General features: G+C 44.9%; 1 protein-coding gene across 2 annotated transcripts in view; it reads left to right on the top strand.

Annotated features, from left to right (window-relative positions):
* The window catches only part of ARFRP1 (ADP ribosylation factor related protein 1), a 34,743-nt gene that overhangs the window by 3,156 nt on the left and 15,521 nt on the right, over window positions 1–16,066 (top strand). For both annotated transcript variants that reach the window (XM_066625046.1, XM_066625045.1), the window contains exons 2-6: window positions 1,603–1,702; window positions 2,511–2,598; window positions 3,132–3,214; window positions 4,464–4,545; window positions 5,495–5,565. In XM_066625046.1, the coding sequence (XP_066481143.1) occupies window positions 1,610–1,702; window positions 2,511–2,598; window positions 3,132–3,214; window positions 4,464–4,545; window positions 5,495–5,565 (417 nt within the window). In that variant the 5' untranslated portion in view covers window positions 1,603–1,609. The remainder of the gene's footprint in view (window positions 1–1,602; window positions 1,703–2,510; window positions 2,599–3,131; window positions 3,215–4,463; window positions 4,546–5,494; window positions 5,566–16,066) is intronic.

Below are 16,066 nucleotides of genomic sequence, written 5' to 3' on the forward strand. Positions count from 1 at the left end.
TAGTTGTCTCTGTGTGGTTCTAAAAATATCCTCTCTAAACTGTGAGTGTTGGTGATGTACTAATTTGATACCAATATAGGTGGGGGTTAAAATGGTAGAATAGTTGTAATCATGGAGTACCTTAAATATTTGCAACTGCATTTGATCACATTGCCCTTTGCTATTCTGGTTTCTTCTCTCTATTGCAGGGGTGTCAAACATAAGGTCAGTGGGCTGGATATGGCCCACAGAAGCTTTTTATCTGGCCTCTGTTACAATTGGGTGCTCTCAGTACTACCAGCAGCTGCTGAGCTGCAAAGTGATGCCTCAGCAGAAGTACTGCTGCTGAAAGAGTGGCCTACATGATAATTGGGCTCTCCTGTAACTTGAAAATTTCATCAAGATTTGCACATTTTCTCTTCTGTCATTTGCAGCTAATTAGTTCCTAAGTACTTATTTCTGGCCATTGCCCTACATAATAACATCACGTCTGGCCTTCATCAGTCACCATGAATGCTCTTTGGCCCACTGTATGAAATTAGTGTGACACCCCTGCTCTGTTGTCTTAATAAATTGTCTATTTTCTTTTTGTTTTTATTTAAAAGCACCTACATCCTGCTGTCCCATCCCATGGGAGGTTCAGTGGTAGAACATATGCTTTGCTTACAGAAGGTCCCAGACTTAGTCTCTGGCATCATTCATTCATTTGTTTTTAGAATGACAATTTGCTGGAACCCACTGGAAGTGATGTCATGGCTGAAAGTGACATCATCAGGCAGGAAAATTTTCCACACCCCCATATGACAAAATCAAATCAATTAATTAAGAGTTTACAATAAGTGTAAGTTAAAAATGTATTTAAAATAAAGAAGAATCCTTCCAAGTAGTTGCTGGTCTGTTTAAAAAAAAAATCGCCCAAACATCCCAAAGGCTATAATCCTACCCACACTCACCCATTGACTGTAATTGTTAAAAGCACATACATAGTAGCCTGTTGAAGTACAGATCTGTAACATTTCCCCAAATGCAGTCACATGCCATGGTAGCAGCAAGTCTAAATTATTAAATAAAAAATACACATTGAAATGAATGGGGACCCACCTGAAATTGGCTCACAGCCCTCCTAGTGGGTCCTCACCCACAGTTTGAGAAACACTGCTGTAATCCATTTGCCTGCCATGTCCTCTTCTCTGCTACAGCATTCAGGACTATAGCCTTGCCCCAAAACAACTAGGAAAAATTCTGAAGAACAAGGAATCTGAGAAGGGAGTTTATTCTCCCCCCCCCCCATTTGTTTCTTGTGGGGTGTTTTGGTTCGTTTTTACAATTGGAACAATTTTTTTTGAAATGTTCACGAATATAACACAGGTCTACACACATTTTGTTGTTGTAAAAGTTGGACTATTCTTGAGTATATCTGGGGTGCTGAATCCAAAAATGGCATCGCTTTTGCCTGATTGGTTCTAGTTTTGGGGATACAGCATAGCCACCTGATATGCTTAAATGTTATTCTGATTGTGTGGGGCCTACTCACGAACAAGCGGCCTCTGCACAGCTGGGCTAACGCCGTATTGGAAAAGGAACTCCTTTTTGGCAATTTAGTGTTTAATGTTTTGTTTGTAGGAGCAGGATGTATACTCTTTTGTCTGGACTTTACAAATACATGTTCCGGCGGGATGAATACTGCATCTTGATCCTTGGACTGGACAATGCTGGGAAAACGGTGTGTACTAGGACTTGTTTGGGGGAAAGGCAAATCGGAGGCTCCTCTTTTCTCTCCCTTGCCTGGTTTCTTACCAAATGCATTGTAATAATCTCAAATGTAAGTTCATCCTAATTTAATTCTAGCAGGCTAAATCCTTCAAACAGCATACGGTAGCATCAGTAGGTCAGCTAGTCATTTGTCCACTTTACCTAGGCTCCCTTCTAGCTTGAGTTCCTGGAAATTTCTGGCATTCTGCTACCCAGTATCTTTCTACTTCAAGAGTGTATAGGATTGAGGTTTCTGTTGGGTAGAGTTTTGTGTAGAATTCCTGGTTCGACAGGCAAACCATAGATAGTGCAGTTTGCCCCTTCTCCCTATCCATCATCGGCATCCCAGTGGATGAAATGTAGTTCATTGAACTGGAAACAATGCCAAATCACACCAAGCCAGCTTCAGCTTACAAACCATGGTTTGTAAGATGGTGTTGGTTTAGATATTGTGACGCACTATCTCAAACTGTTTTGTCTGAATGCTCCACAGTCCTGGATTTTAACTTCCTTTCCTTGGCCCTCCTCCTACCCCAGTCTCTGCCTTAAGATATCAAAGTTCCACTGCAAAGGAAAGTAGTTTTCCAACAAGAATTGTGTAAATTGCTAATTTGGGCACAGGTTTTGGGGATGTTGGCATACAGCACTTAGATTCTGTTTTGCAGATTTAGAACTCCTGGATACCAAGATATAGGATAAGATTTTTTTCCCCATTTTATCTAGTTCTTTATCTGTTTTTTTTATCTTCATCCCCTTGCACTTCCTGTCCCTATTTTCAGACCTTCCTTGAACAGACAAAAACAAGATTTAACAGGAACTACAAAGGAATGAACTTCTCCAAAATCACAACCACTGTAGGTTTGAACAGTAAGTGAATCTGGTTTGCTTAAGGGGATGAAACAGTACAAGGTAGCATGAGTTGCTGTGGGGGGGGGGGATCAAATTAATTAAAAAGATAGACCAAAGAGCTCTAAACAGTACCCAAAACTGCATTTTACACTTCTTCTAAATACTTTACATGTAGCTGCACACGTGTATGTGGGATGATCTTAGTTAGGACCAGTGCTATAAAGATGGGTCCTTGTTGAACAAGGGTAGTGCCCACCTGGGATGGACTTGACCGTGTGAGCCAACATGCAAGTCACATTTAGAAGCATAAGACAGTATAGAGCCACATTGCAACTGCATATTTTCTTGTCTGTGTATGCAGCTTGTGCAACAGCTTCTTGTTCCACCCTCTCCAATAGGCAGTGCTTTTTGTCACTCAAAGGTGACCCAAGTGGGGTAGCACCCTGTGCCTATGCACCAAGGGCTGTTCAGCTTCTGGTCTTGCCCTAGCGCTAGCACCAGGTTTCTAATCTGAGTACAAATAGGTCTGCATCCTGTTGTCTGTCTTGCAGTTGGCACTATAGATGTGGGCAAAGCCAGGCTAATGTTCTGGGATCTTGGAGGACAAGAGGAGCTTCAGTCTCTCTGGGATAAGGTAGGTGGTAATAGCTGTGCTTTCGAAAACATCTAATGCCATTTAATTTTGGAGGGTAAGAGTTTCCGCTGAAACGAACAAGGAAAGTCCCAGGCCTGTCCAATCAGTGTAGCTGACCTGAATTAATTATATATCTATATGAACATCTGAAGGTGCCTTGTACAGAATCAGAGCATTGATCCATCAAGCCCAGTATTGCTTGTCTTGACTAACAATGACCCTGCAGGGTTTTCAGGCTTTCCCAGCCCTACCTACAGATTTCAGGGATTAAACCTTCTGCTTGTAAGATCAATGATAGAGCTCAATGCTTTTGTCCTCCCCTCGTAGAGAGTATATGAAGGGTTACTTGCAAAGTGTCTTGCATCAGCCAGGCAAGAATCAAATGCTTGTAAGGGATTATGCCAGGTGATTGAAATGCTATCTTCCAAGAGTCCCACCAGTTTCCTTGGGATGACATAGGTCTCTAGTGGAGCAAAAGTCTTCTATCAAAGCATTCACATGGACATCAACATTGTGGTATTATTAAGAATGGAAAAGTGTGGCATAAGTGAGCAACTAGTTAAGTATTTGCCCAAAAACAAAATAATTCCACAGAGATAATGAAATTAATACCTTTATTGGTATTAATTGGACCAGGTATTATTGGACCAGGTGATGCTCAAATTACATATTTTTTTCCTACTAAGGGGTGTGTTTACTGCCACTGTGTCTTTTGTTCAAATGACTCAAGATAGGTTTGACCTAGAAAAAAGATTTGATAGCCATATTGCTTTTCAGAATTTTTGGATCTCAAATTGCTGGATATTTTACATTTTGTTAGGATAAAAAACCATATAAAAATTTTGTTTAATATATTTTTACACATCTCTTCCCCCAAGGAGTTTAGAGCAGTGTGTTTCTTCCTAACTTTGCTCTGTGAATTAGCACACTAGTGGGAGAGGAAAGCCTTGATTCAAGCCTCAGTAGATAGAATCAGCTGTCAAACTGGGAATGTTATTTCCTCCTCTTACAGTACAGTTTGTTTCCTTTGTGCGAGTCTTCTGTTTTGTTAAGCTACTTCTATTGAATTATCTGCAGCCACTGCTCATGTAGTAGGGCACCTTGTTCATTCTTGCTCTGCTTGTAAAGCACAAGTGAGTAAAAGCACAAACAATGACTCATACCTATGAGAGGGAGCTGATCACAATTCCTTTCAAGAAAAGCAAACCACACTTCTCCCTTGTGGGCTAATTGCTGGTTGTCATTTCAGTATTATGCAGAGTCCCATGGTGTCATCTATGTTATTGACTCCACTGATGAAGAGAGGCTTTCTGAATCTAAACAAGCTTTTGGTGAGTGTGCAGGAGATTGTGCTGTAAGTTTGTTAGATGTTTAATAAGGTAATACTTAAAAGGTGACTTTTCTCAGCTTGGCAATGTGAAATGTGATCCCTAAATGATCATAATAAATAATAAAAACATGCATGTATGTCGTATAAATATTTATACCCTGCTTCTCTAGTTACACTGAAAGTGGCAAACAATAAAAGCATTAAACAATAGAAGTGATGATTAAAACATAAAATATAATAGATAAAAAATAATTAAAAGAGCAAGACAGTCAGTGATAAAATCATCTGTTAAAAATCAGGGGAAACAGCTGCATTAACCACATGTGAAATATGTTTTGGTGCCAGGGAGATCATGTGTATGTGTGGGGGGTGTCTTCAGGGGGAGAGTTCCAGAGGTGCAGTGCCACTGTAGAAAATGTCTTGTCACTAGTACTCATCAACCCATGTCAGTGGCAGGACCTATGAGGCTGATGGTATAAAGCCTGAGAATACTCTTGAGGGTGAAAATATATGCACAAATTATTCAAGGGGAGATTTCCCCAAAATAGTATGAGCAAAGGAAATCTAACCTAGGAGCAGCTGTTTATCTTGAACACAGCTCTGTCATTTTGAGAATAAACTGATCAAAAGAGTGATACATGTGCCGCCACCTAACTAAGGGCACAATCCTAACCCCTTATGTCAATGCTTTCCAGCACTGACATAAGGGCCATGTAGCTCTGAGGTAAGGGAACAAATATTCCCTTCCTTTCAGGAGGCCTCCGTGAGTGACACCCAACTGCAGGATGCAGCACATGTCCCATTGGCACAGCTATGCCAGTGCTGGAAAGCACTGACATAAGGGGTTAGGATTGTGCCCTAAAATGTTTTGGCTCTGAGAAGTGTTACACTTAGGCTGTATCTCTCTTCCAGTCTCTCAGCTTCTCTTCTCCCTTTCATTTTTCTCACAGAGAAGATGATAATGAGTGAAGTCCTGGAAGGTGTTCCACTCTTGGTTCTCGCTAACAAGCAAGATGTAGAGGTGAGCTTATAACCTGCTTAAAGCCAGTTGGATAATTGGTTGTTTTCCGATTTTTCCAAAGCAAGAGGGAGCTTTTGATTTTACCTTCATAATCAGTGTTCTCACTTTGCCCGTTTCTGACATGGAAGCTGCTCCTGTGGTATTCCTCTTACTAGAAACAGTTGCTGTGAGCTTCAGGCTTCACTGAATTCCAAGAAACGTCTGAAATACTGCACTTGCTGTTGGAGATATCATGTGTGTTTATAACACATGAGAGAATACTTGACAGTCGCAGGTTCACATTAGCCTAGTGGTAGCCAGTGACCTCAGACCAGGAGGGGAGTGTAAAGAGTGCTATCAGCTCACCCACTCTCCTACACAGAAACCCAAGGGCAAGGTGAAGCATGTATTTCTGAAAATGATCTGGAAGTAGCTATTTCTGCCTTTAATTCCCTGGAAAGCTCATTATCCTGGATCCAGTGATTAGTCTTACCTTATATTTATATTTATTTATACAGGTATTTATATACCGCCTTTCTTTGGTCATCAGATTTCTCTTCAGACTTTAATCCAAGGTGTTTTACATAGGCAGGCTGTTCTAAACCCCCGTAGGGATTTTTACAATTGACTAGTTCTAGTCTTTCATAGAACTCCCTGTTTCAGCTGGATTCCCTCCCAGTCTGGCCTCTCTCTGGCCCTTCGCCTCCCACGCTCCACTTGAGGGCGACTCCTCTCTGCCACCAAGGGTCAGCTCTTCAGTATATCAGCGTGTCCTCAGTTCTCGGGTACTTCCGGTTGTTTTGAACTGGCAGCCTCAGATCTTCAGGCATACAAGGCGGCAGCTCTAGCAACTGAGCCAGACCTCCTGCCCTTATAAATATGTCTGGTCCAAACAAGGCCATTACTAACTCTGGAGCAGTCCTGTTTTCTGTCTGCTTTTGCCTCATCCCTGCAAATCTCAACTGTTTTTAGACTTTGTATTGGCAACCTTCAGTCTCGAAAGACTATGGTATCGCGCTCTGAAAGGTGGTTCTGGCACAGCGTCTAGTGTGGCTGAAAAGGCCAATCCGGGAGTGACAATCCCTTCCACACCGGGAGCAAGTGCAGTCTGTCCCTGGTCTGTCTCCCTGGCTATGGGCCTTCCTTCTTTGCCTCTTAGCCTCAGACTGTTGGCCAAGTGTCTCTTCAAACTGGGAAAGGCCATGCTGCACAGCCTGCCTCCAAGCGGGCCGCTCAGAGGCCAGGGTTTCCCACTTGTTGAGGTCCATCCCTAAGGCCTTCAGATCCCTCTTGCAGATGTCCTTGTATCGCAGCTGTGGTCTACCTGTAGGGCGCTTTCCTTGCACGAGTTCTCCATAGAGGAGATCCTTTGGGATCCGGCCATCATCCATTCTCACGACATGACCAAGCCAACGCAGGCGTCTCTGTTTCAGCAGTGAATACATGCTAGGGATTCCAGCACGTTCCAGGACTGTGTTGTTTGGAACTTTGTCCTGCCAGGTGATGCCGAGGATGCGTCGGAGGCAGCGCATGTGGAAAGCGCTCAGTTTCCTCTCCTGTTGTGAGCGAAGAGTCCATGACTCGCTGCAGTACAGAAGTGTACTCAGGACGCAAGCTCTGTAGACCTGGATCTTGGTATGTTCCGTCAGCTTCTTGTTGGACCAGACTCTCTTTGTGAGTCTGGAAAACGTGGTAGCTGCTTTACCGATGCGCTTGTTTAGCTCGGTATCGAGAGAATGAGTGTCGGAGATCGTTGAGCCAAGGTACACAAAGTCATGGACAACCTCCAGTTCATGCTCAGAGATTGTAATGCAGGGAGGTGAGTCCACATCCTGAACCATGACCTGTGTTTTCTTCAGGCTGATTGTCAGTCCAAAATCTTGGCAGGCCTTGCTAAAACGATCCATGAGCTGCTGGAGATCTTTGGCAGAGTGGGTAGTGACAGCTGCATTGTCGGCAAAGAGGAAGTCACGCAGACATTTCAGCTGGACTTTGGACTTTGCTCTCAGTCTGGAGAGGTTGAAGAGCTTTCCGTCTGATCTGGTCCGGAGATAGATGCCTTCTGTTGCAGTTCCAAAGGCCTGCTTCAGCAGGACAGCGAAGAAAATCCCAAACAAGGTTGGTGCAAGAACACAGCCCTGCTTCACTCCGCTTCGGATGTCAAAAGGGTCTGATGTGGAGCCATCGAAGACAACAGTGCCCTTCATGTCCTTGTGGAAAGATCTGATGATGCTGAGGAGCCTGGGTGGACATCCAATCTTGGGGACAATCTTGAAGAGGCCGTCTCTGCTGACCAGGTCGAAAGCCTTTGTGAGATCTATGAAGGCTATAAAGAGTGGCTGTCGTTGTTCCCTGCATTTCTCCTGCAGTTGTCTAAGGGAGAATACCATATCAGTGGTGGACCTGTTGGCTCGGAATCCACACTGCGATTCTGGATAGACGCTCTCTGCAAGTACCTGGAGCCTCTTTAGTACAACTCGGGCAAACAGCTTTCCTACAACGCTAAGGAGAGAGATGCCGCGGTAGTTGTTGCAGTCACCCCTGTCACCTTTGTTCTTGTACAGCGTGATGATGTTTGCATCCCTCATGTCTTGAGGTACTCCACCTTCTCTCCAGCAGAGACAGAGGATTTCATGCAGCTCAGTGACGATGATCTCTTTGCAGCATTTTAGGACTTCAGCAGAGATGCTGTCTTTTCCAGGTGCCTTGCCAAAGGCAAGGGAGTCCAGGGCCACGTGAAGTTCTTCTAGGGTTGGTTCACTGTCAAGCTCTTCCAGCACAGGCAGGCACTCAATGTTGTTCAGTGCTTCTTCGGTGACTACATTTTCTCTGGAATATAGCTCAGAGTAGTGCTGCACCCAGCGTTCCACCTGCTGCGTCCGATCCTGGATGACCTCGCCTGTGGCAGACTTCAGAGGGGCAATTTTCTTCTGTGTTGGACCTAGGGCCTGCTTGATACCATCATACATCCCCTTGATGTTGCCCGTGTCAACTGCTATCTGTATCTCGGAACAGAGCTGGAGCCAGTAGTCGTTAGCACATCTCCTGGCAGTCTGTTGGACTTTGATGCGAGCAGTTCGGAGGACCTGCAGGTTGCGCTCACTGGGACAGGCCTTGTATGCTGCTTGAGCTCTCCTCTTTTCCTCAATGACTGGTGTCAACTCCTCAGAGTGGGCTTCAAACCAGTCTGCCGCCTTGTTGGTCTTTTTGCCGAATATGGACAAGGCGGTGTTGTAAACGGTATTCTTGAAATGTTCCCATCTGTTGGATGCGTTTGCGTCGGCCGGGCCTGGAAGAGATTCCTCAAGCGCTTGTGCAAATTCCTCCACTTTTCTCTGATCCCGGGTCTTGCTGGTATCAATGCGAGGTCTTCCTTCCTTTTTCGTGTGATACAGTCGCTTTGTTTGCAGTTTCACTCTGCTGCACACCAGGGAGTGGTCAGTGTCGCAGGCAGCACCATGATAACTGCGTGTGATCTTGATGCTGGGAAGGCTGGAGCGTCTGGTGAGGATCCGGTCGAGCTGGTGCCAGTGCTTTGATCTTGGATGTCTCCAAGAGACTCTATGTTGGGGCTTTGTGTTGAAGAACGTGTTGCTGACACAGAGACCGTGATGACAGCAAAACTCTAGCAGGCGTTGGCCATTTTCGTTCATCCTCCCAGTGCCAAACTGACCTAAGCAAGTGGGCCATGAACTGTTATCAGCACCAACTCTAGCATTGAAATCGCCGAGGATGAACAATGGCTCTTTTACAGGGATTTTCTTGACAGTGGTGGCCAGGTCATCATAGAATTTGTCTTTGGCTTCTGCTGGAGACGACAGAGTCGGTGCATAAGCACTGATGAGAGTGATAGGTCCTGCTGATGACTGGAGCTGCAGGGACAAAATTCTTTCACTTCCCACAGTAGGTGGGATGATGGATTTCAGCAGGGTATTTCTGACCGCAAAGCCAACGCCATGTTCCCTGGTTTCGTTTGGTGGTTTTCCCTGCCATAAAAATGAGAAATTTATCTCCTTGACAGATCTGGAATCTGGCAGCCTAGTCTCTTGAAGGGCGACGATGTCCATCTGCAGTCTGCTCAGCTCCATGTCGATGACAGCTGTTTTGCGTGCGTCGTCTATTTCTTGCAGGTCATCAGAGAAGCCAGGTGTCATTGTCCTAACGTTCCAGGTGCCCAGCTTTAGGGCAGTAGTTTTCTGTTTTCTGTTGCATGGTGCAGAGTTGTCGATCCGCTTGTCGGTTTTCACCCTAAACCCCACGCACCCCATGAGGTTAACGGACCGTGGCGAGGCAACACCTTACTGGCTGGGGACTGCCCAGCTTAAGGCGGGCGGTAGCTGCCCAATGAGATGCAATGATCTCTCCCACCGTCGGAAGCAGCCCCTGGCGTCATGCTCTACGCCAATCGAGCAAAGACTTATAACCGGTAAACTGCTGCTTCCCGTGTTGTGCCGACGCCGTATGGCGAAGTTGGAGTGTCCTCTCCAGTGCGCGAAGCCTGGGTAAAGAAGGTATGGAGGATAGGCTGTTACCCATGCAGCAAATCCCCCCTCTCCACGTCGCTGGAATGGTCCAATGGAAAGGCAGAAGCCAATACGGTTGGTTCCAGCGGCGTCACAGGAGTTGCCAGAACGTGACTGTGTTCAGCCATGAACTGCCTCAGGGACTCCGGCTCCTGATTTTGCCTCGAGGTTGACTCCTGAAGCCTTTTCCAGAACTGGATGTAGCCACAAGGCAGTGGAGGTTTGAGGTCAGAGTTTCCTTCTCTTAGATGAGCTGCCTTCCTAGGCTGACGAGTCCCATCTACCCGGTGGCTGTTTAGTCGCCTCTTACGACAAGTACAGCCAAACTGAGGGCCTATTCTTAGCCCCCAGCCCCCAGGGTATTTTTAATACATTTATTATTTTAGTCTAATATTTTTAGACTAAATATTCAGAAATGACTAGCAATGGGGAGGTTGGAATTGGGTTACAAAAAACCTGAACTGTGTTTCAGACGCTCAGAGAATAGCCTGGTTTATTTGGAGCTTAGGTTGAACTCTGTTGCGCTACTGATATCACTGGGAGCATGACAGGATCCAGTCTCCCCCAGCCTCCCACCCACCTCCCTTCTTTCAACCCTCCTTACCTTGCTACATGTTCTGGTGATAGTAGAATGGTAGTGTGTTCTTGCTCTCCCACCTTTGTCACCTGGCAGCTGGAAAATTTCAGCAACCTCTCTAGAGAGAATCCATTGTTTAAAATCACTGTGCGAGTACAGTTTGTTTCCTAGAGCCAGAGAGGTCCAGCAGATAGAGTGGTGCTTTTGGACCCGGGAGTCCTGCGGCATCACGTTATGGCTTTGAGATATACCCATAAAATGATTAGAGGTGCACACCTGTGTGAGACCAAGAAATTTTCAAACCCACATGTGATGCATGTGCAACTCATTGGAGTACTGGGATTGTTTCCCTGGCAAGTGTGTGCTGGTGGCAGATGTGGGTTTGCAGCCCCATAAGCAGGGTTCAAAATGTTTGGCTGGGTAGCTAAACCAAAAATTGCAGCTGCCGGGACCTTGCCCCAGACGTTGTGCTGGGCTGCCATGTGAGGCCAGGGACAGACTCCTGCTTCCTTTCCCAGCTCCCGGGTTCAAGCTGGAACAAAGCTAGTTGTTATGAGGACAGTCTCCACCTCTCCTTCCCCCAGCAACTTATGGTACATTTCTGGTTGTTATACACCTGGGAGGATGATCCCTGCCCTCTCTCCAGCTCCAGGCTGGAGGGACTGGAACACCTGTCATCATTCTCAGAGGGTGATGGAATGCTCACTATAGTGAGAACTTGTGGATCCTGTTTGTAAGGTATAAAGCCTGCTTTTCAGCCCGCCCCCAAAAAGCAAAAAGTTTGTCTGTGAAACTGGAAGTAATGTTTTAAATACCTTAAGTCATTGGGAGGCCCTGAAACCAGAGTTATTTTTGCTTAATATCACCTTAGATATTATAGATAAGGAAAATGATGTCTATTTAGTTATGATATTAACTGCTGCAAGGATTTTATATGCTAGATACTGGAAAGATATTAAAATTCCAACGAAAGATGAATTAATAGAGAAAATAATGAATGTGGCGGAAACGGATCGGCTTACAGAGATTTTGGATCAACAGCGTAAACCGACACAGATAGAGCAATGGAGACCATTTGATGCTTGGTGGAAAATGAAGTTGTAGATGTATAAGACAGGGCATTTAGATGAGTATATTGTATACATGATATATTATACAGGATATGATGTGATAGATAAATGATATTAAGAGGTTAAACTAGAAGAAGAACAAGATTAGAAGATATGTATTGATTAATTAGATATATTGATATATGATTGCCTGCACCCTTCAACGGTATGTTTTTGTGTTTTTTGTCTGTGTGTTGTGTACTGAGTTTGTGTTTGTTATGTGTTTGTTTTTGTTTGTTGTTCATTTTTATTTTGGAAAATAATTAAAAAATTAATTTTTTAAAAAAGTCATTGAGAAGCCTCTGGCGCAGTTCTCACGGACAAACCAGAAGCTTTTTTTTTAACTGTTGAGCTCAGTCTTAGCCCAGCAGAAACTGTGGATGGATGTCCGTGGCCTCTACTGGGCTCAGAGGACTCTCCAAAGGTGAGGGGAGTGGAGCTCCTCTTGTCTCTGGAGGGGGCTGCACGGGAGGGCGCACAGTGGGCCTCCAGACCTGATCCGCAGGTATGTGAATCTGCAGATATGGGATCTGCAGGTACATGGGCACCCTGTACAGGGAAAAGAGGCTGAATCCCTCATCCTTCCTGATGTCCTGTCTCTAGTACCCTCTAACCAATTTCCTCAGAATTGTAACTTTCTGGTGTATCTTTTTCCCATATCAACTTTCTATTAATTCCCAACTCAATCAGTGCTGCTCATTTTCCTCTAGGTGGCACCAGCCCCCTGTTGAAAATAAAGGTGGTCCAGCAAATTTAGTATTTTCTTCTGTCCTAGAATTGCTTCTCTCCATTTTTTCATTCTGCCCTTGAATCTTTCTCAGCTCTCATGGTGTGTATGTATTTGTTTTACCGAGGAAGTCTATTCATGGCTCCTTAAAGACTAGCAGATTTGTAGAGGCATGAGCTTTGTGAAGTTCAGCCCACTTCAGGAGCATGAGAGATTATCCTTGGGTTGACAAACATGCATGCATACACAAATGGTACATGTGCTTGTGATGAACATGTATGTGCACATACAGGAAAAAAATATAAAGAAGAGTGGGGTAGTATGCCATGGAAGGTAGGGAGTAATGAGTGGCATTTATGCTTTGCTTCACCTCCTGCATGTTATGGTCTGTATGTATGTCAGTTGGTGAGACGGTGTCCTCAACAGTCTCCAGGTCCGCAAGACCTGCATTGTTTGCAGTTTGTGTACCCCTCCTGAGAGGACTCAAAATCCATGGATATCAGACAGCCGTGGAAATTTTCCAACCAGATGGTCAAAACCACATGGACAATTCTGAATGCGTAGATTAAGAACTAGAAAAGAATAATGGGTTAGAAAACACATGTGGGTTTTGCACCCAAATGTGCCCTGCATCTGTGAGAAATGCTGATTTCTATGTAGGTTTTTGCATGTTTGTTCTGGGCCCAAGTTCTAAGAGTCTCAGCAGTTTTAACAAACTGTTGTGTATTTTATTTTATTATTTATTACAAGATTTATTTACTGCCTTTCTCATAGACTTAGGTGGTTTACATAGGCAGGCTAAACATAAACCCCGTGTTTTGATGAGGTTTTCACAAGTATTGTTCCATGAGAAATTGCATAGAACCTCTGTTTCTCTTTTTAATGCAGTCACCATCCTGGCTGCCAGATGCCAGTTTGCGCCCTCCAAGCTCTTGTAGGCAGCTGCAAACCAAGCTTCATGCCAGTTCTCAATATGTTGTCCATTTTTTGCCAGTTGATTCCTTCATGCTCCTCTGCAGATATGCCAGTGGCCTCTCACAGTCTCTCTCAGAACAGAACAGTCTGGTTCACCTATTTAAAGTGCCACCTATTTAAAGTGCCACCTATTTAAAGTGACATCATCGCCAGTTATTTCTGAGTTAGAAGGCCAGATGTGACATGACACACACCAGGAGAGGCTCATGGTGGATGGGAGGACCCTTTCAGGCACAGAAAAGCATACTTTGGAGCTCTGCTCGCCAAGCTGAACCTCCTACCGCTGTTTGTTGTGTCACATTCCTGGTCTCGCTGCTGGGCAGCAGGTGTCCAGGGGTCCTAAGAGTACCACCGCATACCACCTAAAGTACCACTGGTGGTACCCATACCATTGGTTGAGAAACACTGGACTAGTGCAAAAAAATTGTGCCAAAATAAACCCCAGAGATTTATAGATTTTTGTAGTGCAGTAAGTTTGTTGAATGTCAACAAGATGTTGGCCACAGAATGTGTGTTATCCCTCTGGTGTTGTTTTAGCAAAGGTGTTGAGTCATTGATGTACGTGAAACACTGCGCTTGCTGCTCTTTGCGCCTCTGCCCTCCAATTGGATAAACTTCCCCTTGTGTTGTGTCTCCAAGCAACCAATAGTGTGACAGGAAGGCAAGGGATGCCTGCCCAAGCAAGGCAGCGCTATGTAATCTGGAAAGTGTAGAGGAGGATGAGTAGTAGGTTGGCGTGGATTCAGAATTCCTGGTTTCTTCTGGCATTCCATGAGTGTTACAGTTTATTGTGTGTTTCTATTAACAAGGAAAGATGATCCAGCTAGAATTATCCGAAAGCTGTTCTCATGCATTTCTCATCAGGCTGAATGTGAATCAGCTTCAGTTGAATGTGATGTTTAAGGACAGTTAAGACCTCCAACAGGAGGAGCCGTATGTGACTTCACTGCCAAAGCCCCATCACTGATCCTAGTCTCTTGTGGTTTCTGGGCCTTTGTCATCCAGCCCAAATTTTTTTCTTCTCTCTCCTTGCCTTGTTGTTTTGCTTAACATCCAGCTTTAATATTCTGATACAATATCCCAATAACCATGAATCTGGTATCCATGGTTTCACTTATCCACAGATCTATACACACATCCCCCTGCACCCATTAGCATAGTTTAGAGAGGCTTACCACTGGCGCTACGCTTTCTTCCTTTTACAGGTCGTTATAAGCCTCCAAGCTTATAGCATGATGGGAAGGCAGGCTGCAGGCAGCCTGGTGCTTGAAGAGGCTGTGATTGCTAGCCAGAAGCAGGTTAGCTTCCTGCCAGCCTGTGATTAGGGATGACTCCAGCCATTTCAGGCAGGGAAACTGTTGGCCAGCAGGGCAGGCAGAACACCAGTCCTACCTCGCCTGTTCCACAATAGACAAAGACATTCAGACTGAGGAAGCTGCTACATAGGGCACCTGGATGGGGGTGGGTCGAATCATGAAAGACCATCAAGAGTCTGCCTCCTTGCTCCTGAAGCCTTGGCTGCTGCATCCCCCAGAAGCCTGAGGGATATAGCTGGGAAAGTCCAGCCAGGTCTCTAGTATACATCCCATATCAGCACCCTCAGCAGGACTGGCTCATAGGTCAGAGTGCCCTTATTATCTGCTGTTATCAGTGGTGTAGCTAAGGGGGTGCAGGAGGTAGCAGTTGCACTGGGCAACAAGGTTTAGGGGGGCAACAAGCTGAGCTTGACACAAGTGTCCAAAATTGTGAAAAAATCGGTATGTATAAATATCATCATGTTATATATCATTGGAAAGGTAATTTAATGCAGAATGCAGTGAAACAAACCTCATTGGAATATCTGTATTCTATCAAAAGTTATAGCCAATTAACCAGAAAATGAAAACACAATTGCCTTATGGAACAGAAAGTGGATTTTCTTAACTTAAAACTGATCTATGAGACTGATTGTTCTGAGAGCCAATGAGTCATTATTATGAAACAGCATGGAATGAATAAGGTGCTAATATGAGTCCGCTCTCATTTCCATATATCATAATACTGTTACCCTGGATAAAGAGGCACTTTTTTCCTGGGGTGCTCATCTTATATTTAGTAGGGGGAGAATAACTGTCCCTCTTCAGCCCAGCACAGTGTCTGTAACCAATAAAGGGTACACTTTTAATTTACTTAATTACATTTTATTTTGTTGTGGAGGGAGCTACAAACTCTTCTTTGACCCCTGCATGGCAGGTAGATGTATTATGCCACTGACTGGGTGGTGGTGGTGGCAGAGCAAGTAGGTGGCAAGCTTCTGGGGGGGGAGGAGGCAGGTTTTCCCTCAATTTTCACTTTTTTAAAAACCCGGGTGTTCACTTCTGGTTGTGGCATCACTTCCGGGACATCATTTTGAGCTTGGCATTGGGCTACACAATCATTAGCTACACCACTGACTGTTATCCATTATCTATTCAACAGCAGCAGCCTCAGAGCAGAGGGAACACTGCTAGAAACACCAGTGGTCTGAAGGAGGGGACAGACCAGAAAAAGTAACAGCCTGATTATGACTAATCTTCCCTTCTCCTGGAGCAACTTGCCCAGCCCTCACTGCCAGTCTCACCTCTAACCCATT

The sequence above is a fragment of the Tiliqua scincoides genome, chromosome 4, assembly GCF_035046505.1.
Source record: "Tiliqua scincoides isolate rTilSci1 chromosome 4, rTilSci1.hap2, whole genome shotgun sequence".
In the NCBI taxonomy this organism is placed as follows: Eukaryota; Metazoa; Chordata; class Lepidosauria; order Squamata; family Scincidae; genus Tiliqua; species Tiliqua scincoides.